This window comes from Entelurus aequoreus, linkage group LG19 (genome assembly GCF_033978785.1).
Source record: "Entelurus aequoreus isolate RoL-2023_Sb linkage group LG19, RoL_Eaeq_v1.1, whole genome shotgun sequence".
NCBI lineage: Eukaryota > Metazoa > Chordata > Actinopteri > Syngnathiformes > Syngnathidae > Entelurus > Entelurus aequoreus.
Genome location: NC_084749.1, coordinates 22,895,169 through 22,922,841, shown reverse-complemented (window position 1 = coordinate 22,922,841; position 27,673 = coordinate 22,895,169). Strand labels below are relative to the sequence as shown.

Here is a 27,673-nt window from a genome sequence, read left to right as displayed (position 1 = left end):
GAAGATACATAATTAGCATCAACATTTGCAATTGCATATTTATTCTTTATACTATCATATGTGTATATATTGTATCTGCTGATGTAGTTCCGTTGTAGTGGTAAACATTTAAAAATAAAAAAATGCCGGTAAAATATGGCCGATACAGATATACGCCAAAGTGCCACATATCGGCGTCAATAATCAGACCGGCCGATAATCGGTCTGTCTCTAACAGGCACATGCATAATGGTGATTGATGTAATTTAGATGATGGTGTCATCCAAACTCAATCAATCAATCAAAGTTTATTTATATAGCCCTAAATCACGAGTGTCTCAAAGGGCTGCACAAGCCACAACGACATCCTCGGCTCAGATCCCACATCAGGGCAAGAAAAAACTCAACCCAATGGGTAACAATGAGAAACCTTGGAGGGGACGGCAGATGTATGCTTCAAAATATTGGGAACAACTTGGCTCTTTTCTGTTACCGCATGCTTGTATGAGTCTGGTGCGGAGTAACATAAGAGCTCTGACCTCAACCCTATCAAACGGCTTTTTTTAGAGGAACCATGAGCAGGCCCCTTTTCAGGCACAACATAAGTAAACTCTGACCTCGAAAAAATGAATCCTAACCTTGCTTGTAACTAAGTTGCACACACACACACACACACACACAAAGAGTCATACTCCATCTCAGTGTGTAATCAGAGAAGAGCTTTCAATTACGACACGCTGATATTCGGAAAAAAAATAAAAAATAAAAAAGCAGGGGGGCAATCAAAGCCGCTGCTATTTCTCTAATTAAGAAAGTGAATATTAATTGATCGTGACGGTGGAAGTGCGCGCATGGTGACCTTCCCACTGTGAGTCTGATGTTTGTGAGCGCCTATCACAGCAGGGAGCCCCCAAGCAAAGCTCGAAAACCTTCACCCACACCGAATGCATAATGACGCCCAGGGGTGCAAAGACTGTGACTAATGTCACTCCCAGATTAGAGCTTCTCTCATAGTCCTACGCTACAGCTACTAAATGTGCAACTTGAATTCTGGAGAAGCAAAAACTAACTACAAAGATCTACTGATGCTGACATTACGACAAATCATATTCATAACTCGTAGCCATACATTCTCCTTAAGCAAATCTATGTCTCAGTTTTAATACGAGTGGTCACACTGAAGTACATTTTTTAACAGCTTGAGGCACAAAAAAGGTGATTAAAATGGTAATTTAAAAACATTCATATTCAATAACTTGTATACTCTGAATACTTATTTTATTTCTTTACATGATTCATAGCAAATGCTCACCATCTATCCATTCATTTTCTACCGCTTGTCCCTCTCTTGGTCTGGAGCCTATGCCAGCTGCATTCGGGCGGAAGGCGGAGTACACCCTGGACAAGTCGCCACCTCATCGCAGGGCCAACACAGATAGACAGACAACATTCACACTCACATTCACACACTAGGGCCAATTCAGTGTTGCCTATCAGCCTATCCCCAGGTGCATGTCTTTGGAGGTGGGTGGAAGCCGGAGTCCCCCGAGCCTGGGAGTCGAACCCAGGACCTTCTAACCACTGCACCACCGTGCTACCCGCAAATGCTCACAAAAATGAAAATATTCAAAGGGAAGAATACGAAACCTATAATAGCTTAAAGGGGAACTGCACTGTTTTTGGAATGTTGCCTATCGTTCACAATCATTGTGAAAGACATGACAATGGAAGGATTTTTTTTTAATAGATAGGCTACAGCACCCCCCGCGACCCCAAAAGGGACAAGCGGTAGAAAATGGATGGATGGATGGATTCTAACTCGTAAATAAACGTAAATAAAAGTCAGTTTACAGCGGAGCAAATGTGAGGTCCTCTCGTTTTGCCCACAAAACCTGATAAATAACCATTCAAAAACTGCCAACAATACTCCATTTACATTTCGTGACTTGAATATTAGCCCTACTCTGAGCATGTGTTCTGCATTTAGGGCGGGACGGCATCTGACCGACAAGACAACGTTATTAGACTGACAGCATTCATGTGAAAACCAACATTAGTTACGTCACTATGATTTAATGGTAATGTTATGTCAACTGCACATTTCGGATAATGTCTAAAGTAAAAGTGCAAGCCGTTGGGTTACAGGCATGACAAAAGATGCACACGATGTGCTACACAAGTACACAAAGTACATTTACAGTCAGTTATATCATCTTCTTTTTGTCAATTGAAAAAAATACAGAGGACATGACCTCGGTGTCTCAATGGTAGTTACGACCATGGTTGTAGTCCGGAAAATACAGTAACTTAGGTGTTACTGTAGCTTGTTTACTTCAGATGCAGTCTGTAGTCATTTGTATAACGTCTTTAGTTAAAGGCCTACTGAAATGAATTTTTTTTATTCAAACGGGGATAGCAGATCCATTCTATGTGTCATACTTGATCATTTCGCGATATTGCCATATTTTTGCTGAAAGGATTTAGTAGAGAACAACGACGATAAAGATCGCAACTTTTGTTATCTGATAAAAAAAAAGCCTTGCCCCTACCGGAAGTAGCGTGACGTAGTCAGTTGAAAGGCTCCTCACATTTTCCTATTGTTTTCAATGCAGCTAGAGCGATTCGGACCGAGAAAGCGACGATTACCCCATTAATTTGAGCGAGGATGAAAGATTCGTGGATGAGGAACGTTAGAGTGAAGGACTAGAATGCAGTGCAAGACATATCTTTTTTCGCTCTGACCGTAACTTAAGTACAAGCTGGCTCATTGGAATCCACACTCTCTCCTTTTTCTATTGTGTATCACGGATTTGTATTTTAAACCACCTCGGATACTATATCCTCTTGAAAATGAGAGTCGAGAACGCAAAATGGACATTCACAGTGACTTTTATCTCCACGACAATACATCGACGAAACATTTTAGCTAAGAAGCTAACGTGATAGCATTGTGCTTAACTACATATAGAAACAAAATAAATAAATCCCTGACTGGAAGGCTAGACAGAAGATCAACAATACTATTAAACCATGGACATGTAAATACACGGTTAATGCTTTCCAGCCTGGCGAAGGTTAACAATGCTGTTGCTAACGACGCCATTGAAGCTAACTTAGCAACTGGACCTCACAGAGCTATGCTAAAAACATTAGCTATCCACCTACGCCAGCCAGCCCTCATCTGCTCATCAACACCCGTGCTCATCTGCGTTCCAGCGATCGACGGTGCGACGAAGGACTTCACCCGATTACAGATGCGGTCGGCGAGACGGAGGAAGTTAAGGTGAGTTCGGCGGCTAGCGCGTCTGCTATCCATCTCTGTCTTCCTGGCTGTGTTGCTGTAGTCCACCGCTAATACACCGATCCCACCTACAACTTTCTTCTTTGCAGTCTCCATTGTTCATTAAACAAATTGCAAAAGATTCACCAACATAGATGTCCAGAATACTGTGGAATTTTGAAATGAAAACAGAGCTTTTTTGTATTGTATTCAATGGGGTACCAATACTTCCGTATCAACGGTTTACGTCACACGCATACGTCATCATATCTAGACGTTTTCAACCGGAAGTGTGGCGGGAAATTTAAAATTGCACTTTATAAGTTAACCCGGCCGTATTGGCATGTGTTGCAATGTTAAGATTTAATCATTGATATATAAACTATCAGACTGCGTGGTCGGTAGTAGTGGGTTTCAGTAGGCCTTTAGTTATACTAGTGGTGTTCCTCAAGGTTCCATTTTAGGTCCTCTCTTTTTCATCAATTGTGTTATTCAACTGGTGGCCCACCAGTTCAGTTCAAAAAACTTGTGAAAGGTTCACATTTTTGCAACAGATTCTTAAAAACACTACAGTGCCGTAATGGAGATGATCTTTGACTCGCTTTTTTGCAGAAGGTCCTTAGACACAGCAGAGCGCTCCTGTAACTCCGACAAAATAAATAGACCAAAATCAAATGTCTACTGTAGAGGACACGGGTTCTCTGGAATATACAAAGAGGACTAACAGTGAAAAGAGAATTCCGGCCCCCCTGTCCTTAGCTATCTGGAAATGTGGCCCCTGAAACAATTTAGTTGAATATCCCTTATTATTTTGATTTCCTATGCACCTCAAAGGCAACACTGAGGCAATGAAGCAGTAATCCATCTTGTCATGTTCTCTTAGTGGTTTATGGTTCCTATAAAGATTAAGATATATTACCTTTCCTTGCTCATTGTGTACGTGTGTGTGCATGCAAGTGTACAGTACATACTTGTGTGTGTGTGTGTGTGTGTGTGTGTGTGTGTGTGTGTGTGTGTGTGTGTGTGTGTGTGTGTGTGTGTGTGTGTGTGTGTGTGTGTGTGTGTGTGTGTGTGCATGTATGTGTGTGTGTTTACCTCAAGCCAAGACATTGATACCGGTTAGGTGTTGCAGCAGGACAGCAGCTGAGACAAAAGAATAACAACAGTTTTGAGTATATTTAATTCATTATAACAAATCAATGTACCATAAACCACCATAAAATCAACATTGGAAAACTGTAGCTTAGTAGGCCTAAGTATTCATTAAAAACAAGCCAGAGGTTTAATTTACAGTATATTTTCGGCCACTGTAACATTACACACAGTTTGAACACTGTACTTAAATCAAGGGATTCTTTGGCGTACCACTAGATGGAGCCTGTACCACAGTTTGAGAATCCTGGTCTAATACTGTATATTTTTTATTCAATTAACCTCCAAGTATCGCTGACTATAGTGTGAGGTCTGTAAAAGACAATAACCACAAGGCACTCTAATTAAATTGGCATTCACAGGAGTGGCTGAAGGCAGCCTGTTGATGTATTTTTTTAACAACTCCTCAAGATGGCAGTAGCTGCATTTGAAGTGGTCAACATGTAGGAGATTTCTCAATTTCGATAAGCGCTATAAAATGTCGGCAATATTAAACATTAAACTAATCAGCGGTATTAATGCTGGCTGAGCAAAATTTCTCATGCATTCCAAATTATTGTAATAACAAAGTTTTTATATTTACAGGCCGTCTTCTATTTATGACGCCACCCCATTAATTATTAATATTGTACAAAGGGAAAAAAATAATAATAAGGCAGGCGGAGGATTACAAAGACTGGAGTCGCTACACTGAGGAAGGAGAATGTCACATTTCTTGTGACATTCATTTTTTATTAAAAGAAAAATGATACAATTAATACATTGTTCAAACTGAGACTCACTGACTATGGCTCATTTTATGTGAAGTACATATATCAGAATACATATTTAATGACCACACACCAAACACCCCTCCAACACATTTCTATTACATATAAGATGTCCGGGTCCACAGGACCCGGGGCTAATAGAAGTGTGGAAATTGATGTTCTGTGTACCACACGCACACACACACACACACACACACACACACACACACACACACACACACACACACACACACACACACACACACACACACACACACACACACACACACACACACACACACACACACAGCAGGCCTAGACAGGAGGAGGACAGAGTGTAGGTACACAGAACATCAGAGGGTCAAATGTGTGAGAAAATGAGAGCAGAAAGTGTTGACAAACAATGTTGCAACCTTGTGTGGGAACCGCGGGTGCAGAAACACAAAAGAAGAACCGCTGTGGGATGCAGAAACTGGCACAGAAATTTTCCATGCAACGTTCATATTGTTACTCAGCCAGCCATCTGTTCAGTATTTTAACATAAAAGTGTTTGATTGTGAGGCAGTAAAAGCCACAAAATGCAACGGGTCCATCACACCCACAAACGCTGGCTGAGTAACAACAATATGAACATTACACAAGGGTTAACTGTTTTCATTATTACATGCGGCACACTCTTTTCATGGCGGTACCCCAAAGAAAAAGAAAGTGAAAAAACGGATGAAAACAGGATGCCGCTCAAACGCCGTGTGTAGGGATGGGAATCAAAAACCGGTTGTTGTTCAGAACCGGTTCCCAGTGTATCAATTCCAAACGGTTCCCTTATCGTTTTTTCTGGGTGGGGATGACGTCATTACGCAACGTGCGCAGTGACGTCAGATCGCAAAATGCTGGTGCCCGGGTGGAACAAACACTAACATTTTACAAGAAAAGATTGCATCAGCGCTACTTGTAAAAATTATAAGTAGAGATGTCCGATTATGGCTTTTTTGCCGATATCCGATATATGCCGATATTGTCCAACTCTTAATTACCAATTCTGATATCAACCGATACCGATATATACAGTCGTGGAATTAACACATTATTATGCCTAATTTTGTTGTGATGCCCCGCTGGATGCATTAAACAATGTAACAAGGTTTTCCAAAATAAATCAACTCAAGTTATGGAAAAAAGTGCCAACATGGCACTGCCATATTTATTATTGAAGTCACAAACTGCATTATTTTTTTTAACATGCCTCAAAACAGCAGCTTGGAATTTGGGACATGCTCTCCCTGAGAGAGCATGAGGAGGTTGAGGTGGGCGGGGTTGTGGGGGCGGGGTTGAGGTGGGGGGGAGGGTAGGGGGTAGCGGGGGGTGTATATTGTAGCATCCCAGAAGAGTTAGTGCTGCAAGGGGTTCTGGGTATTTTTCTGTTGTGTTTATGTTGTGTTACGGTGCGGATGTTCTCCCGAAATGTGTTTGTCATTCTTGTTTGGTGTGGGTTCACAGTGTGGCGCATATTTGTAACAGTGTTGAAGTTGTTTATACGGACACCCTCAGTGTGACCTGTATGGCTGTTGACCAAGTTTGCCTTGCATTCACTTGTGTGTGTGAAAAGCCGTAGATATTATGTGACTGGGCCGGCACGCAAAGGCAGTGCCTTTAAGGTTTATTGGCGCTCTGTACTTCTCCCTATGTCCGTGTACACAGCGGCGTTTTAAAAAGTCATAAATTTTACTTTTTGAAACCGATACCGATCATTTTTAAACCGATACCGATAATTTCCGATATTACATTTTAAAGCATTTATCGCCCGATAATATCGGCAGTCCGATCCCTAATTATAAATGAAAGTCGCGTTTTTAACCGCTCCCATCTCATCCCAGCAGCAGTAATCTGAATACAACAGGTATTAAATAACACCGTTTTTCATTCTAGTGCTATTATTTGTTCAACTGAAATGAATGCCTTCTCATTTAGATGAGACAGATGACGAGAGACAGATTCTAACTGGCTGCGAGGCGGGCAGCAGTTTACATCTGCAGCTAGACGAATGTCACCGAGCAGCGACTAAAATTGTGGTCAAAAGTTTGCATTTTTGGTCGGTGAATGTTCGATTGTAGTCAGACAAAAGTTGCATGTTTTCCTCCCACCAGATTTTGTCTCAGTAATTATATTATTTGGGTGAAACTCAAAACATTTAAATATGATGTCAAAGTCCATTGATGTCAGCAATTAACTTTACATGTGAAACTAATCTATTAACTTATTACATGCTAAGTGAGTTATGTCAAGCCTTTATTTCAGAGGTGTCAAACTCATTTTAGATTGGGGGCCACATGGAGAAAAATCTACTCCAAGTGGGCCGGACTGGTAAAATCATGGCACGATAACTTAAAAATAAAGACAATTTCAGATTGTTTTATTTGTTTAAAAATAGAACAAGCACATTCTGAAAATGTACAAATCATAATGTTGTTGGGGGTTTTTTTTACACTTACATGTTGCGGTTAATAGTATTCTATCTTTATTTGTCGTTATTCATACTTTCGGAATAAATTATAAGATAAAGTTCATAATTTACATACTTTAATTGTTTGCAAACGGTGACTGTAACACGGCAGTAAAAATATATTTTTTACGCTCTATGGTCCAGTTCTGTCATTTTGCCCAGACAAGTTTGTCCAGTCTTCAAATGAACTTGGATGCCCTCAGGCCCTGCTGAGACATTGATCAAAAATTCTTCCCTCGTGTGTCAAAGATCTTTTTTGACAGTACTTCCATTTACAGAGCAAAGCGCCTCCAGCATTATGGCACCTTACACGACTGTGAGGCAGCTGTGCAACATTACAGGAAAATAGGCAGGCTTTTAAATGCATGATCAGGGGACAATTTAGCAGCAAAATCAACATTTGAATAAGCTTGCTGTTTAGTCATGCGGTGTACGGAAGTTTGAAACAGTGCGGCTTGCGTTTCCATCCCGGAGAGGATAATGACTACACCCACTGCAGTGTGACAATGAATTTCACAGAGAGAAAGGACGTGCCACAGCAAACACAGACAACAATGGCGGAAAAGAAGACGAGATGTGTTTGTCAAAAGGCTTATTTTGTTTTCCATTAAAATGAATCAGCCAGGGCAATCAACTGACGACAATTTGTTGAGCTCCATCCTTTATGTATAACACTGTATGACATTGTTGTTCACCCACATAGAGATACCAAAACGTGTTGCAGTATGAATTCCCTAATTCATTTGTCAATGGAAACCCCAAAATATATTTTTATTTGTGCCCTCAATAAATCAAGTAATCTAACGATAAAAGAAAATAAACCCGATAACTTTGCCATCATCCGTGTGTGTTTGTTTTCTTTGTCCCTAGTTCTCAAACAGGGTACAAGAGGGTTCACTTTGTGCATCGCTCTCAGCACTTGAGCGCATTTTTTTAATAGTACATTTTTAAATGAGTAATGTAAATCCACAATTGTTGTCTCTGTGGGTGGAGGCTGAACCGCTAGCTTAAACATACAGGGATGGACAGACTGCGCCTCGCTGGAGAGAAGCACCGCTAAGCATACTTGCCAACCCTCCAGATTTTTCCGGGAGACTCATGAATTTCAGTGCCCCTCCCGAAAATCTCCCGGGGCTACAATTCTCCCGAATTTCTCCCGATTTTCACCCGGACAACAATATTAAAGGCGTGCCGTGATGGCACCTCTACAACCTGTCGACACGTCCGCTATTTCACCATACAAACAGCGTGCCGGCCCGGTCACATGATGTATGCGGCTTCTGCAGACACACGTAAGTGACTGCAAGACATATTTGATCAACAGCCATACAGGTCACACTGAGGGTGACCGTATAAACAGCTTTAACACTGTTACAAATATGCGCCACACTGTGAACCCACACCAAACAAGAATGACAAACACATTTCGGGAGAACATCCGCACCGTAACACAACATAAACACAACAGAACAAATACCCAGAACCCCTTACATCCCTAACTCTTCCAGGCTACAATATACACCCCCGCTACCACCAAACCCCGCCCACCTCAACCCCCCCCCCCCCCCCCACACACACACACACACACACACACACCTCAAACCCCCCCCCCCCCACACCCACACCCACACACACACACACCTCAAACCCCCCCCCCCCCCCCCCCCACACACACACACACCTCAATCTCCCGAATTCGGAGGTCTCGAGGTTGGCAAGTATGCCGCTAAGTAATAACAATTACTCGAAAAAAAGATGATTGCAAAGCCGAATGTCCGGTGTGGGAATATTTCAATTTTAAAATGAAAAACGTGAGACCATCAACACGGACGAACGAGCCAATTCGCCCAATTCAGTGGAAACGGATGGCAACAAAAAACAAAATAACAAAACAAATCACCCGACCCAGTTTTTCCAACTGGGGAAGAAACTGCACTTCAACATGTTCAGTATTTAATAAGTGCAATATTTGCTAACGGACTGACAGTCCATTTTATTTTTGTTTGCTTATTTAGGATAATTAAAACTTATTGATCATCCAATTACTATTAATGAGGAATCAAAGTTTATTCGATTGAAAGAAACACGTGCAATATTAATATAACATTGATTATATTAGTGTTTATTTCATCTACAGACCATATTCCCTGCAGAATGTGAAAATAAACACAACTGTTGACATAAACCAACAAGCTAATTGAACAGCTCCTTAATCCTAATGAGTGATGTAATTAGTGCCCTATTAAAAATGACTGCTTTCGGAAGGTCAACCTCTTATCATCACGCTACAACATCAAATCTGTATTGCAGAAATGCAGTATCCAGTTTTCTCAACAACAACAAAAGCTCCATCATTTCCTTTAAATAAACAGCACAGGCATTCCCCAGTTTACTGAATTAATTTTTTTTGTGCAAACCTTTTTAGATTTTAGAGAAGATAAAAATGTGTCTAGAGCAGTGTTTTTCAACCTTTTTTGAGCCAAGGCACATTTTTTGCGTTGAAAAAATGCGGAGGCACACCAACAGCAGAAATTATTAAAAAATGAAACTCAGTTGACAGTAAAAAGTCGTTGTCGCAATTGTTGGATATGACTTTAAAGCATAACCAAGCATGCATCACTATAGCTCTTGTCTCAAAGTAGGTGTACTGTCACCACCTGTCACATCACACCATGACTCTTTTTGATTTTTTTGGCTGTTTTCTTGTGTGTAGTGTTTTACTTCTTGTCTTGCGCTCCTATTTTGGTGGCTTTTTGGCTTTTTGGGGTATTTTCCTGTAGCAGTTTCATGTCTTCCTTTGAGCGATATTCCCCGCATTTGCTTTGGTTTAGTACCGTAATCAAGAATATTTCAGTTGCTGCTATCCTTCTTTGTGGTGACATTGTTGATTGTCATGTCATGTTCGGATGTACTTTGTGGACGCCATCTTTGCTCAACACGCTGTAAGTCTTTGCTGTCGTCCAGCAGTCTGTTTTTGTTTACTTAGTAGCCAGTTCAGGTTTAGTTTTGTTCCCTAAGCTTCAATGCCTTTTCTTAGGGGCACTCACCTTTTGCTTAGTTTTGGTTTTAGCATTAGATACCTTTTTACCTGCACGCTGCCTCCCACTGTCATCTGCATATTGGGATCACAACAAACCATGTTCCGATATCTACAAAGCAATTAGCTACCTACTGATATGGAAGAGTATTACACGGTTACTCTGCCGAGTTCTAGACAGCACCGACACTCAACAACATTACATTATTTGCAGACTATAATTACTTGTTTGCAAAAAATATTTTTACCCCAAATAGGTGAATTTACATAATCTCCCACGGCACACCAGACTGTATCTCACGGCACACTAGTGTGCCGCGGCACAGTGGTTGAAAAACACTCGTCTAGAGAGCATGATATCCATAAAATGCAATGTGAAGCTGCAGGTATTCAATCTTTTAAAACTGCAATCATTAACAAGCGTCTGCAGTTCAGGCATCGTGAAGTGAAAACAATACGTCCTGTGATCGTCACAGTGACGCAAAGCAGATGGTAAAAACATGAGCTTTTAAGGTTTCAAAGAGTTGGAGCCACGTTCAGGAGTTTAGTCATTAAACTGTAAATCTGCTGAGGGAGAAACGTGACTGTCACACCCTTCCAAACATTCATTATTGGAAGTTACAGCAAGTATTAGGGCTGTGAATCTTTGGGCGCCACACGATTCGATTTGATTCAATTTTTGGGGGTAACGATTCGATTCGGATTCGATTCGTGATTTAACCCAATTCAAAATCAACACTTTTTTTTTTAATAATATTGGGTTCTATGATTAACTACATTCTTCCATAAAATAGATAAACAGCGGTGATAAATGTTTATTTACTTAAAATAAAACTGGTTTTGTTTAAAACAATTCTACCTAAACATTTAATAAAATCAAAGACAAATAAGGCAAGTCTCCCCACAATTCTCTTTTCAAAAGTAAATCTGTACAGCAGATATGGAAATCTACATCAACAATATGATTTGCCTGAGTGTATGGACAGGACAGATTAAAAATATATATATACCGTATATATATATATATATATATATATATATATATATATATATATATATATATATATATATATATATATATATATATATATATATATATATATATATATATATATATATATATATATATATATATTTATATCAGTGTTTCCCGGATACCGGTACCAAAATTATTTTGATACTTTTCGGTACTTTTCGAGATAAAGGGCACCACAAAAATATTATTTTTTAATTATTGGCTTTATTTTAACAAAAAAACTTAGGGTACATTAAACATATGTTTTGTTATTGCAAGTTTGTCCTTAATTAAAATGGTGAAAATACAAGACAACTTGTCTTTTAGTAGTAAGTTAGCAAACAACGGTTCCTAATTTAGCTGCTGAAATATGCAGTAACATATTGTGTCATTTATCATTCTATTATTTTGTCAACATTATTAAGGACAAGTGGTAGAAAATGAATTATTAATTTACTTGTTCATTTACTGTTAATAATAATAATAATAATAATGGATTAGATTTATATAGCGCTTTTCTAGACACTCAAAGCGCTTCACAGAGAAGTGAGAACCCATCATTCACTTTTACAACTCATTCATTCATCATTCATTCTCCGGTGTGAGCGGCACCGGGGGCAAGGGTGAAGTGTCCTGCCCAAGGACACAACGGCAGCGATTTTGGACGGTGAGAGGCGGGGAGCGAACCTGCAACCCTCAGGTTTCTGGCACGGCCGCTCTACCCACTACGCCATACCGCCCCCAAAGCAGTAATATCTGCTTACTTTCTCTTTTAACATGTTATATCTACACTTCTGTTAAAATGTAATAATCATTTATTCTTCTCTTGCTTGGATGATTAGTTTTGGATGATACCACAAATTTGGGTATCAATCCGATACCAAGTGGTTACAGGATCATCCATTGGTCATAATCAAAGTCCTCATGTGTCCAGGGACGTATTTCCTGAGTTTATAGCCATAATATAAATGTTTGAAAAAAACGAAAGAAGATGTTGAGTGATGCCAAAAAATATCGACGTAATCATAGTAGTATAGATACGCTCCTCTACTTGGTATCATTACAGTGGATGTCAAGTGTAGATCCACCAATGGCGTTTGTTTACATTTTGACGCCGGTGAGATACGGTGTGTAGTGAAACATGTTTAGCTATTCCGAGTCCTGCAGGGATGATACTTGTAAGAAATTCACTTTATTTGTCGCCATGGAGGCGAGGATTAGTGATTTAGAAGTAGCTAAAACACTGCCGACTGGGGCAGGACGTTAGCCGCTAGCTAGCTAGCCATGTCTTAAAGCACCTCTTCCGGTGGGTGTTTTAGTGTTATAACTTCACTTTTATCGTTAGTTTTTGAGCCAAAAAGCGTCCGTTCTCCCTTTTCTGTCTACACACTGTGTCTGCTTGTAAGTACTCTGTGATTGTGTGCCGCCGAACATGCTCGCGTCTGCTCGTAAACCAGCAATGAAACGACGTGACGACAAGGGGGGCGCGGGGGTAGCGGACCAGTACCAAATATGATTCATTAGTACCGCGGTACTATACTAATACCGGTATACCGTACAACCCTAATATATATATATATATATATATATATATATATATATATATATATATATATATATATATATATATATATATATATATATATGTACATTAATAAAAAAAAAATTAATTATTTTTTTATTTTTTTCATTGATTTAGAATCGTTACAAATAAGAATAAATCGATTTTATTTTTTTTGACACCCCTAGTAAGTATCTCACCAAAGTAAGTACACCCTTCAAATTTGAGCAACTTATTGTATATTCTCCAGTGACAATACTATAGACTATCATTTTGTGAAATAAGAGTATCAGCTACAGTACAGATGTATTATATTTTGAAAATAAGTCAACATGCAGAAATTATTAGCGATGGGGGAAATAACTGATTTTTAGATGCATCGCGATTCGGACACGGACAATTATAGAATCGATTAGTAAACGTCATATTTATTTTAAAATTAATTAACAAATAATAATTTTAAAAAAATAATAATAATATAAATAAATAAAATAAAATAAAACATTTAAATAAATAAAAAATGTTCCACTAATGAGTATCAGGAGCACAAATGCAGCTCCAGATTATGAGTCCATGACGCTACCGGCATTCGCTTTACTGTAGTCAAAACAAACGTCTCACTTGTGTTACCAGATATTTGGACAACCATTGTTGACTGATAGTTTGTCATATGACAGCTGGAAAAGACCACATTTTTTTGGTCATAATTAGAGTCCCATAAAGATTTGATTATGTGGTACGTGACCATTTTGGAATTTGCTCCTTAAACCAATTGAGGCATACAGCACAAGTTCGTGATCTCAGGAGTGAATATACACGTAATGGAAAAGACTCAAGCTGCTCTCCTGCTTATATTGGCCAAAAGAATGGCATTGGGTGACAAAAACATAGAATGGAAAGGCTGACGAATATTGCATCAGCACTAAACTGGACACCTACACAGATAGAAGTATGCATTACGCATGGGAAAACTAAGAAAAATGTCTAATCAGATGACCTGAGTAGAAGGAACTAGTGGGCAGTGCCTTCTTTTTTTTCTTGAGGCCATGACCGGTTTGTATAATCTATGCCAGAGTAACTAAAACCTATCAAATCAGGCCAAATAACAAACAACCCCTCAAAACAATACCTCTGGCTTGCACACTTGGCACAAACAGTAAGTTATTCTCGTACTAATACTAATCCATGTATGTTGAAGCACAGTACGTCTAACTACATGAGCCGTAATGCGCCGTGTTCCATCAAGTGGTGCGTCTCCGCAGCTTACCAAAGTCGTACTAAAACATTTTGACAGATTTTTGAGCGCTCTGTGTAATGTTCTATATTCTCTATGAAACATCAAAGTGTTGGTCTTGTTTGCTTACAGGTACTTGCTAGCATCATTTATTGCAATCCACACGTATCTCTTATGTGTGACTGCCATCCACTGGTCATACTTATCATTACACCATGTACCAAGTACAATTGCGGTAAACACAACCAGAATTAATATGTACATTAGGTACACTAGGTTATAAGGCTCACTGTTGATTTTTGAGAAAGTGAAAGGATTTTAAGTGTGCCTTATAGTCCGTAAAATACGGTAGTTATGAAACTCTGTAAATTCCATCATGGGAACTGCTTGTTTCCTTTGGCCTATATATGGGAATGGTATCAACATTGCAGGACAACAAATATATCAGTGAACATAATACAATCATATTCTGCCAACCTTTTGCAGCATAATTCTTCCCAAGCAAGCATTGAAAATCAACTTCCAAAAAGCAAGCCAAAAATGTCAAACTTCCCTCTGCGTGTTATCTTGTCACCCGGAAAGCACTTGCAAGAACTTCTCGAAATGCAAGAACTGTAACAAGTGCCTTTTTTTGTCATACACACCGTTCTAGGTTGGAGTTCAAATCCCAGCCGAGTCATACCAAAGACTATAAAAATGGGACCCATAACCTCCCTGCTTGGCACTCAGCAACAAAGGGTTGGAGTTGGGGGTTAAATCACCAAAATGATTCCCGGGCGCGGCGCCGCTGCTGCCCACTGCTCCCCAAGGGGATGGGACAAATGCAGAGGACAAATTTCACCACATCTAGTGTGTGTGTGACAATCATTGGTACTTTAATCTTAATCTTTAATAATCTAAACGAGCATATGCACAGGTCTGCCGAAAAACTGACATTCACCAGCATCACCTGTCACTGTGACCCATATTGATTCAAAGTCTCTTTTTTCCCACCATGAGTAACTTCTTTAATGAAAAGACAAATGTGCAGTAATTCTCCCTTTCTGCAGATTTTGGCATGAAGGTTTGGACCAAACAGCTGCAGAAAGAGAATTGCATGAGCACAGTGCCACTTAGTGGACAAAGAAGTTATGACACAGTGTGAAATGCTGCCTCATTAGGAAACAAGTCTGATAAAATCTGAGGGATCTGTGCTTATGCAAACACATGCCCTGCTTTTGTCATCATATTCCATCATAACTCCAACTTTAGCACATTTAAAAATGCTCGCTGGTAGATTGCAATCACAAATCTGGTAAAAAAAAATGTTTTAAAAAGAACTAATTTTTAAAAAGGTGTTAATAGCTGTGTCTAATATTTTGGCTCGCACATATAGTTAAATGTGTTAGACAAATATTAGTAAAAGCTCCAAATATAATGTGGTGCAACTGTACACAGGTGCAAACCAAAACTATAATAATAAACCATACAAAACTGTGTTTTAGCACACAGAAAAATTGAAAGATATGCCAAAACCAACTCAACATGAGTCAATACAGTAGTACCTGGGTTTTTGTTAGTAATCCGTTCCAAAAGATTAGATGAAAACCGTAAACGCGAACTGAAGTAATTTTTCACATAAAAAATTATGTAAATCCATTGAAATCATTCCAGACCTCAAAAATATTAACCCAAATACAATTTATAGACAATAATTATAGTTTTACATGCAGAAAACGATAGGAAAAATACATACAAATAATGAACGTAATGAATAAATGAACATTTAACATCACTTTTACTTTTACGGACAGTCCTAACGACAAAGAGGGCGATCTATGAGTTATTTCTTGAATTCAATAGTGTTTCTCACCTTTTGTGATAAACACTACTTGTATCCAAAAATGCAAAGACAACAACTCTGTACCCACACAACTTTTTTGTACATCAACTGATGCAATTGCATGCATGTGCCAGACAGCGCTTTATAGCACAACACGTCACACTGTCGTGACTCCACAAATTCAACAAGGTATAAGATTCTTTGTTTGGGCACTTGATTAGTTTGTTTGGCCGTCCAATAACCGAGGGAGTGTACAAAAACGGAGGCAAGATTTTGTCGAAAATTTTGCTCGTACATGTGGTTACAGTATATGATGTATATATATTGATTTGGTCAGAGTTACACAATTCGAACAAAAGAAATAGCTCGGTAGGTATCAAAACAAAACATCTACATCAGAGCTATGCAACCGGCGACCCAGGGGCCAAATCCATCCTGGGAATAACACCATACAGCGCCCTGAGTTCAGTTGAAAACATGGGAGAGAAAGATTTTTGCAGCAAATTCCTAAAAACACTAGAGAGTTCCTTTTGTATAAAGGAACTTGGACCACTGTAAACACATTGTCAGATCATTGCATTGGCATTTTAACCTCGCTAGCAAACATAGAACACTGGGGTCCAAACTTATGATTTACATAACTGAGGCGTTCCTCAAGGCACCCATTTAAGTCCTCTTCCTTTTGGGCAGTTATTTTCCGTAATGTGTTTTATGTAAGAAAGCTGTTGCTGGAGCTTGTTTACTTCAGCTGCAGTCAGTAATCATTTGTTCAACTGCTTTAGTTATACTAGGGGTGTTCCATTTTAGGTCCTCTCTTGTTCATCATTTGTGCTATTCAACTGGTGGCCTGCCAGTTCAGTTCAAAAAACGTGTGAGAGAATAACATATTTGCAGCAGATTCTTAAAAACACTAGAGCGCTGTCATTTAGATGATCTTCGACAAGCTTTTTTCAGAATGTCTTTAAAAACAGCAGAGCTCTCCTGTAACTCTGACAAAATAAATCGACCAAAATCGACATCAAATGTTTACTGTCAATATACAAAATAAGACTAATAGTGAAGGGAGAAGTTCACCACCGAGGTCCTTAGCTTTCTGCAAATGTGGCCCCCACAACAATTTACCGTATTTTCCGGACCATAGGGCGCACCAGATTATAAAACACACTGCCAAAGAATGGTCTATATTTTATCTTTTTCATATATAAAGCGCACCGGATTATAAGGTGCATTAAAGTAGTCATATTATTTTTATTTTTTTCTAAATGTAAAACACTTCCTTGTGGTCTACATAACATGTAATAGTGGTTCTTTGGTCAAAATATTGCATAGATAATGTTTTACAGATCATCTTCAAGCCGCTTTCTGACAATCGCATCAGGATGCGCCGTTTTGTGGGCGGTCTTATTTACGTGGTTCACTTTCGGCAGCGTCTTCTTTCCGTCATCTTTGTTGTAGCTGTGTAGCGTGCAAGGACGGGAGTGGAAGAAGTGACAAAAAATTGCGCTGACTGTTTTAATGACAATAACGGAGCAGCATCTCCTCATCTGTGGCTCACTAGTGCAATAACAACGCCGGAAATGTGTCCCGTGAAAAACCGTCCGACCGGAACTCTCTAATAACTAAAGTTCCTTGGGTGAATAATGTACACTCACAAGACCGGTATGTTTTAGCGCTTTCATGGCGAGTTTACTGGCAGATATAAGTAAGAACTTTACACTACTTTATATTGGAAATGGAAAGGGAGGAGGATGAATGTCACATAACAAGAAGATAGAGAAAAAGAGGAAGCTTATCGACTACCGCGTCGGATGCGCGCAAATTTTCAGGACTTATGCAGATCCCAAATACAGATCAGCAGGTACCAGAAGGTAAGAAAAGTTACTTTTGCATAATATTGCGAAACAAAACCCCAGATAGCATGTCTTACCTTATACACACACAATAATAATACTCGTACGTTGAAGCACAGTACAATCCATCAAGCAGTGCGGCTTCATAGCTTATCAAAGTCATACTAAACATTTTGATAGATTTTGTAATGTTCTATATTTTCAATGGTACATATAAAATGTTGGTGTTGTTTACATGAGTCATATTGCAGACTACACGTAGCTCTTGTGTGTGACTGCCATCATATTGCAGTTTACATGTATCTCTTATGTTTGACTGCCATCTACTGGTCACACGTATCATTGCACAATGTACCAAATAAAATAACTTTGAGGTCGGTAAGCAAAACCAGAATTATTCTGTGCATTAGGCACACCGGGTTATAAGGCGCACTGTCGAGTTTTGAGAAAAAAAATGGATTTTAAGTGCACCCTATAGTCCAGAAAATACTATAGAGGCAGGGATTTGTTTCTCACCGGTCACCTGGGATAGTGGGTGTGGCTACGTGTGTGTGTGGGTGTGTGGGCTGAATGAATAGCACCTGCACCTGCCTGTAAATTGTTTGGCTTTTATGGAGAGAGAGTGAACCAGGGTGCCATTACTTCTGTTGACCGCAAAGGGACCACAAACCATCTGCATGTAATGTAAGGCTGCAGCTAACGATTATTTTTCTATCGATTAATCTATAGGTTATTTTTTCGATTAATCGGTTAATCTACAGATTATTTTTTTACGATTAATCTATAGATTATTTTTCCTTTTACCGATTATTTTTTTATTCAAAATGAAGATGAAAAAATAAATGTAGGCCCGTTTTTTCAAAAGGCATGGCTTTTATTTACAAAAAAAAAGAAGTATGGCCACTCAGTCAACATTGACAACAACATGACTAAATATTCTGTAACAATGTAAACATTTAAAACTTTTAACATTTAACAAAATTAAAAGTAGCTTATTTGCTTTTTAATGTGCAAATATAAAAGTCAACATCCAGTGCAAATCTTAATATTCTGCAATAGTATAAGCATTTCAAAAGTAAAAGTATTGCTTATTTTGCTTTAAAATGTGCAAAAATAAAGATAAACATCCAATACAAAAAAGTGCAAAACGAAATATTCTGTAACAACAGTGTAAACATTTCAACAAAAGTGAAAGTATTGCTTATTTGCTAAAATGTGCAAAAATAAAGATAAACATCCAATACAAAAAAGTGCCAATCTAAATATTCTGGAGCACTGTAAACATTAAGTATTGCTTTTAAAATGTGCAAAATAAACATCCAGTCCAACACAGTACACAATAACCAATTCTACTCATTCCAGTGAGTGTCTAACAGTTGTAATGAAGAAAGGTTAGCATGTCTACATGCTTTGGTTCTTTTCTTGTTTACAATATTCCCAGCAGCTGAAAATAGGCGCTCAGAAGGGGTCGATGTGGCTGGAACTGAGAGGTAATTAGCCTTCACCTCAAGCCAGGATTGCGAGTGAGCTGAGCTGCAGTTTAAGTTTCTAGAACGTCAACGGGCTCATAGTGATGTTACTAGTAGTTGACTGGGAGGTGTTTATTATCATTTGGGGAGAGTCCGCTGCCTGATGCTCACCTGCTAAACACCTATCTGCTCCACGCTGAAGCGCTGACTACATGCGCTATGAATACACACTGCTGATTGGCTGATAATGCTTCGTGTGTACCAATCAGATGGTTGTGTGGGTGGGACAATGCTGCGTGTGTACCAATCAGATGGTTGTGTGGGTGGGACAATGCTGCGTGCTGAGACAGAGGCAGACGGAGCAAAGCAGCTTGTTAAGACTTTAGCTTTAGCTTAGAAACTCGTTCGGTACACCCCCGTACCGAACCGAAAGCCCCGTACCGAAACGGTTCATTACAAAACACGTACAGTTACACCCCTAGCAGATACAAATGACACATTCATGTTTTTGTGTAATGATGACAACGTATGCTCGCGCGGACGATTGACTAGTTGATGGTTTTCTTTTCAAATGTTCGTTCATAGCCGTTGTGCTGCTATGATAGGCCATTTCCGCTCGACACAGTGTGCATACAACAACATTATTAGGCCGTTTATTGAAATACTCCCACACTTTTGACCACTTTTGGCATGCTTTTCCCCCCTCGCTCGCACCGCTCGCATCGTCTTCTTTGATCGTCTGCTATGCGCTTCGCCATGACGGTAGTGTGACGTCATTATGCGACGCGTCGACGCACAAAAACGGCGTCGACGTATTTACGTAACCGATGACGTCGACTACGTCGACGCGTCGTTTCAGCCTTAATGTAATGTATTGTATTTTTACTCAAAGGGAAAATAAATCACCCTCAAAACAGCAGTAATGACTTCATGTTGCATCCTTGGACCCAGCGTGTCAGACAGAGCCCTGCTTTCCACTCTCAATGACTAATTAGTTTCTGATAGTCACATAGCAACTATCTTTAATATACCAAGGGCTACGAAAAACAGTACTAAGAGTTATAGAAGTCAGAATTTGTACAAAAAACATGCCTTAAAGGCCTACTGAAAGCCACTACTACCGACCACGCAGTCTGATAGTTTATATATCAATGATGAAATCTTAACATTGCAACACATGCCAATACGGCCGGGTTAACTTATGAAGTGCAATTTTAAATTTCCCGCTAAACTTCCGGTTCGAAACGCCTCTGAGGGTTGACGTATGCGCGTGACGTCAATCATTGAAACGGAAGTATTCGGACACCATTGAAGTCAATACGAAATAGCTCTGTTTTCATCTCATTATTCCACAGTATTCTGGACATCTGTGTTGGTGAATCTGTTGATTCATTTCAGTAGGCCTTTAAAGGCCTACTGAAATGAATTTTTTTTATTTAAACGGGGATAGCAGATCCATTCTATGTATCATACTTGATAATTTTGCGATAGTGCCATATTTTTGCTGAAAGGATTTAGTAGAGAACATCGACGATAAAGTTTGCAACTTTTGGTCGCTGATAAAAAAAGCCTTGCCTGTACCGGAAGTAGCGTGACGTCAAAGGTTGAAAGGCTCCTCACATTTCCCCATTGTTTCCACCAGCAGCGAGAGCGATTCGGCCCGAGAAAGCGACGATTACTCCATTAATTTGAGCCAGGATGAAAGATTCGTGGATGAGGAACGTAAGAGTGAAGGACTACAGTGCAGTGCAGGACGCATCTTTTTTCGCTCTGACCGTAACTTAGGTACAAGCTGGCTCATTGGATTCCACACTTTCTCCTTTTTCTATTGTGGATCACGGATTTGTATTTCAAACCACCTCGAATACTATATCCTCTTGAAAATGAGAGTCGAGAACGCGAAATGGACATTCACAGTGACTTTTATCTCCACGACAATACATCGGCGAAACACTTTAGCTACGGAGCTAACGTGATAGCATCGGGCTTAACTGCATATAGAAACAAAAGAAATAAGCCCCTGACTGGAAGGATAGACAGAAAATCAACAATACTATTAAACCATGGACCTGTAAATACACGGTTAATGCTTTCCAGCCTGGCGAAGGTTAACAATGCTGTTGCTAACGACGCCATTGAAGCTATCTTAGCAACGGGACCTCACAGAGCTATGCTAAAAACATTAGCTATCCACCTACGCCAGCCAGCCGTCATCTGCTCATCAACACCCGTGCTCACCTGCGTTCCAGCGATCGACGGTGCGACGAATAAGTTAACCCGGCCGTATTGGCATGTGTTGCAATGTTAAGATTTCATCATTGATATATAAACTATCAGACTGCGTGGTCGGTAGTAGTGGGTTTCAGTACGCCTTTAAAAGACGAAAACCCCATGCCAGGCAAGAATAGATAAAAACATGAATATTTTTTATACGGCATCATTAACTTTATGCATCATCACTTGTTATCAAAGTAAACAGTTGACGTTTCTAACTTATTTTACATTTCTAAGAATGTTGTATGACAGTGTTGATTTCGTTGACGAATAATTTTTGTCTTGGTTATCCTCAACAACGTATTTCTTCCTCTGACGGAAGAAATAGGACGACAATGGATCAAAATAAAATGCACGTTGACTAAGACGATAACAAAATGAACCGACATTTTCGTAGACCAAAATGAGATGAAAATATTGACAGAAACTAAATGTAATCATATTTAACTTAGTCTTGTAGATGGCTGGGACAAGTTGGGAAGATATCCAATCACAGCGTACATATGAAAGAAGGGTGGGGAGTTAGTTACGAAAAAGGGGCACATCGGATGCTTTTCCTTGTGAGGAGAAGAAGTTGAATTTCTCACCGCCAAAACAAAAAGGTGTGGATTCAACGTGTTCCACATGGTAATATGTGTACACCTGGGAGAAAGTGAAGAGGACACATTTTATTTAGGATGCTCTATGATGTCATCAGCACAACTGTAAGTCAAAGCTATGCATATCCTTCCGGTTCTCTCGCATTCACAAACAAATTATAATGACGACATGCATCGTAATTACATTTCACAACTGCTTAGCCAGAGACGTAGCATAAAAAATTGAAAAAGTGCCTGAAAGATATTTATTGGCATTGACCATTGTATGCATCATACTAGGGTTAGTATAGTACCGCGATACTAAGGAATCATTTTCGGTACTATACCACCTCAGTTTCTTACAAGTATCATCCCTGCAGGACGAGGAATAGCTAAACATGTTTCACTGCACACCGTAGCTCACCGGTGTCAAAATTTAAACAAACGCCATTGGTGGATCTACACCTGACATCCACTGTAATGATACCAACTACAGTAGCGTATCTGGTCGATACTACTATGTTTACGTCAATATTTTTTGGCATCACAACATCTTCTTTCGTTTTTTAAAAATGTATATTATGACTTTGAATATTACCAATGTATGAACCTGTAACCACTTCGTATCGGATTGATACCCAAATTTGTGGTATCATCCAAAACTAATGTAAAGTATCCAAACAACAGAAGAATAAGTGATGATTCCATTTTAACAGAAGTGTTGATAGAACATGTTAAGAGAGAAATTAAGCAGATATTAACAGTAAATGAACAAGTAGATTAATAATTCATTTTCTACCACTTGTCCTTTATAATGTTGACAAAAAAATAGAATGATAAATGACACAATATGTTACTGCATACTTCAGCAGCTAAATTAGGAGCCTTTTTTTGTTTACTTACTAATAAAAGACAAGTTGTCTTGTATGTTCACTATTTTATTTAAGGACAAACTTGCAATAAGAAACATATGTTTAATGTACCCTAAGATGTTTTGTTAAAATGAAGCCAATATTGCAATTTTTTGTGGTACCCTTTATTTAGAAAAGTATCGAAATAATTATGGTACAAAAATATTGGTATCGGGACAACACTACATCATACATCATTCCTGACCATAAGATCATGCTAATTTTTGTTTTAAATTATTAATTATTCTTTGCAGAAAGTCTAAATAAAAGGTGTTTTAAACTTTAAAGAGGACTTATCTTTTGTACTTTATATTTTAGTCGACAAAATTTACTGTAATTTTATCTGATTAAAATGATGTGTAGTTCTGTCGACTAAAAGTAAACATTTTCGTCAAAATGAATACTGTTGTACGGAAATATATACCCTTGTGGGGAGCTCCACAAACCACGTTAAACCCAGATTCCGATCTAACAAAGGTCTTAACTCATTCTCCTTCTATGCCACATCAATATGGAATGCACTCCCAACAGGTGTAAAAGAAAGTGCATCTCGACCCTCCTTCAAAACCGCACTAAAAGAACACCTCCAGGCAACTACAACCCTAGACTAACACCCTCCCCCCACCACATCCCACCTCCCCGGATTGTAATTAATCAAATGTAAATAATCAAATCTATATACGTGTTCTTATGCTTTCTGAGCTCACTATGTTCACTGCTCGCTGTACATATCCTCCCAAGTCAGACCTACACTGTTTCAATGTCCATTTCTCAGATGATGCAATTGTTGATGACTGCGAAGTGCTGATATCAACCAAACCCTCCTCATCCCACCCCCCGGATTGTAAATAATGTAAATAATTCAATGTATATACTCTGATGATTAACTTGTGTGATGACTGTATTATGCTGATAGTATATATTTCTACCATGAATTTATTTAATTGACTTAAACAAGTTGAAAAACCTATTCGGGTGTTACCATTTAGTGGGGAATTGTACGGAATATGTACTGTACTGTGCAATCTACTAATAAAAGTCTCAATCAATCAATCAATCAGTCATTCAAGTTATGATTGGAGTGTTTCATGGTTTTTACCTCTAAATATTGCCATACTTATTATTATTATTATTTATACTCGCACGTCCCTTAAACATTGACTGTACAGTTAATCATTATGGCAGCAGTTTGACACTGGAACAGATTATTCCTATAGTTTGGCACACAGTTGGATCTTCAGTTGGATTTTAGACAACAGTTCCCTCTTTCTGAGATACAGGAAGGAATAGTCTTTCTTGTCAAGTCTGTCTGGGCAGCAGCACGAAGGAAGCAGATAAATAGTGGAAGGAAGGAGATAAAAAAGACAGCATAAATAGCTCAGGAGCAGTACAAGTCACACGTTTCTGCTTAAATTAAAAATATACAACGAGTCATGTCGGCTGAATTAAATGACGGTAATAAACATATACGTCCATTAAAGTAGCAAAAAATAAAGTATGAGACATACTGTATTACTGTAACGTCCATTGTTATGAACATATTAAGCTGTAATGCATTTAGTCTGTCGCCATTAATGGAGTCTTTCAACTTGTTAACTAACTTGAACTCACCGGACAGACGAGGACTGCGCTTCTTTCGGTGGCGTCTCTTCACCAACATGGGGGAGTAAAAACCGCCTCCTCTTCTTTAAAAAAGTCCACACGGCGACTCTTATCGCCGCCGTTAATTTTTTTTTTTTTTTTTTTATTGCCGCAGGTAAGTTGAATTGTTCGACTTCAAACTCTGCTACATGCTGCGCCGAGTGGCACTACGTCACAGTGACGTCACCGACTGGTCACATGACAGGGTAAACAACTCTACTACCACGAGCACGAGGGCTGTCAGCTAGCTCATTATTTATTACTAGAGATGCTTTAAAATGTAATATCGGAAATTATCGGTTTCGGTTTTTTATTATCGGTATTTTTATTTTTTTTATTTTTTTTTAATTAAATCAACATAAAAACACAAGATACACTTACAATTAGTGCACCAACCCAAAAAACCTCCCTCCCCCATTTACTCTCATTCACACAAAAGGGTTGTTTCTCTCTGTTATTAATATTATGGTTCCTACATTATATATCAATATATATCAATACAGTCTGCAAGGGATACAGTCCGTAAGCACACATGATTGTGCGTGCTGCTGGTCCACTAATAGTACTAACCTTTAACAGTTTATTTTACTAATTTTCATTCATTACTAGTTTCTATTTAACTGTTTTTATATTGTTTTACTTTATTTTTTTATTCAAGAAAATGTTTTTAATTTATTTATCTTATTTTATTTTTTTATTTTTTTTAAAAAGGACCTTATCTTCACCATACCTGGTTGTCCAAATTAGGCATAAAAATGTGTTAATTCCACGACTGTATGTATCGGTATCGGTTGATATCGGTATCGGTAATTAAAGAGTTGGACAATATCGGAATATCGGATATTGGCAAAAAGCCATTATCGGACATCCCTATTTATTACTATATCAAATATGCCCAAATAAATACATAATTTAAACACTTTATTTTTACTTTGATTGTTTTTTTATACATTTTGATTTCTATTTACTGTTTTAATTGTTTTTTCCCTTTAAAATTGTTTTTATTCATATTTATTTTTGTATTGTTTTTATATTGGTTCTATATTTATTTATTTATTGTTTTTATTCAGTCATTGGTGGAGCTAAGGATAATATTTGATTATTGTTTTTAATATTGTTTTTAATACTGTTTTTAATATTGTTGTGCAGCACTTTGGAAACATTTTTGTTGTTTAAATGTGCTATATAAATAAAGTGGATTGGATTGGATTGGATATATCAGTAAACAGTGTAACATGTGGTTTAACCTTATAAGCACTTTATAGAAAAGTCATTTATACATCCATCCATTTTATACCGCTTGTCCCTTTTGGAGTCACGGGGGGTGCTGGAGCTTATCTCAGCTGCATTCGGGAGGAAGGCGGGGTACACCCTGGACAAGTCGCCACCTCATCACAGTCATTTAATTGTATCTAAATGTAATATATATAAGAATTTCCAAAATGGCTATTGCCTATTCATTTGTAGCTCATTAACAATGCATTTGTGTCCACTGTAGGGGACATGTTCAGTTAGTAGAGTGGCCGTGCCAGCAACTTGAGGGTTCCGGGTTCGATCCCCGCTTCTGCCATCCTAGTCACTGCCGTTGTGTTCTTGGGCAAGACACTTTACCCACGCACACTGGTTTAAAAATGTAACTTAGATGTTGGGTTTCACAATGTAAAGCGCTTTGAGTCACTAGAGAAAAGCGCTATATAAATATAATACTTGAAGTAAAAGACACTCTGCAAGAATAGAACCTGCCTCATAGTGGAGCGGACATCGTGGGCTTTCCAGTTACACTATATTGCCAAAAGTACCGTATTTTTCGGAGTATAAATCGCTCCGGAGTATAAGTCGCACCGGCCGAAAATGCATAATAAAGAAGGAAAAAAACATATATAAGTCGCACTGGAGTTTTTTGGGGAAATTTATTTGATAAAACCCAACACCAAGAATAGACATTTGAAAGGCAATTTAAAATAAATAAAGAATAGTGAACAACAGACTGAATAAGTGTACGTTATATGACGCATAAATAACCAACTGAGAACGTGCCTGGTATGTTAACGTAACATATTATGGTAAGAGTCATTCAAATAACTATAACATATAGAACATGCTATACGTTTACCAAACAATCTGTCACTCCTGATCGCTAAATCCCATGAAATCTTATACGTCTAGTCTCTTATGTGAATGAGCTAAATAATATTATTTGATATTTTACGGTAATGTGTTAATAATTTCACACATAAGTCGCTCCTGAGTATAAGTCGCACCCCCAGCCAAACTATGAAAAAAACTGCGACTTATAGTCCGAAAAATATGAATTTGTCCACCCATCCAAATGATGAGGATCAGGTGTCCTAATCACTTGGCCCGGTGTATAAAATCTAGCATTTGGGCATGGAGACTGTTTCTACAAACATTTGTGAAAGAGTGGTCCGCTCTCAGTGATTTCCAGCGTGGAACTCTCATAGGATGCCACCTGTGCAACAAATCCAGTCGTGAAATTTCCTCGCTCCTAAATATTCCAAAGTCAACTTCATTATAAGGAAAGTGAAGAGTTTGGGAACAACAGCAAGTCAGCCACCAAGTGGTAGGCCAGGTAAACTGACAGAGAGGGGTCAGTGGATGCT

At 38.7% G+C, this 27,673-nt stretch overlaps 1 protein-coding gene across 2 annotated transcripts in view; it reads right to left on the bottom strand.

The window, feature by feature from the left end:
* pde4cb (phosphodiesterase 4C, cAMP-specific b) overlaps positions 1 to 25,271 on the bottom strand; it is a 234,224-nt gene extending 208,953 nt beyond the window's left edge. For both annotated transcript variants that reach the window (XM_062028112.1, XM_062028107.1), the window contains exons 1-2: positions 25,023 to 25,271; positions 4,355 to 4,402 (exon numbers count right to left, since the gene is read on the bottom strand). In XM_062028112.1, the coding sequence (XP_061884096.1) occupies positions 4,355 to 4,369 (15 nt within the window). In that variant the 5' untranslated portion in view covers positions 4,370 to 4,402; positions 25,023 to 25,271. The remainder of the gene's footprint in view (positions 1 to 4,354; positions 4,403 to 25,022) is intronic.
* Positions 25,272 to 27,673: the final 2,402 nt, after the last annotated feature.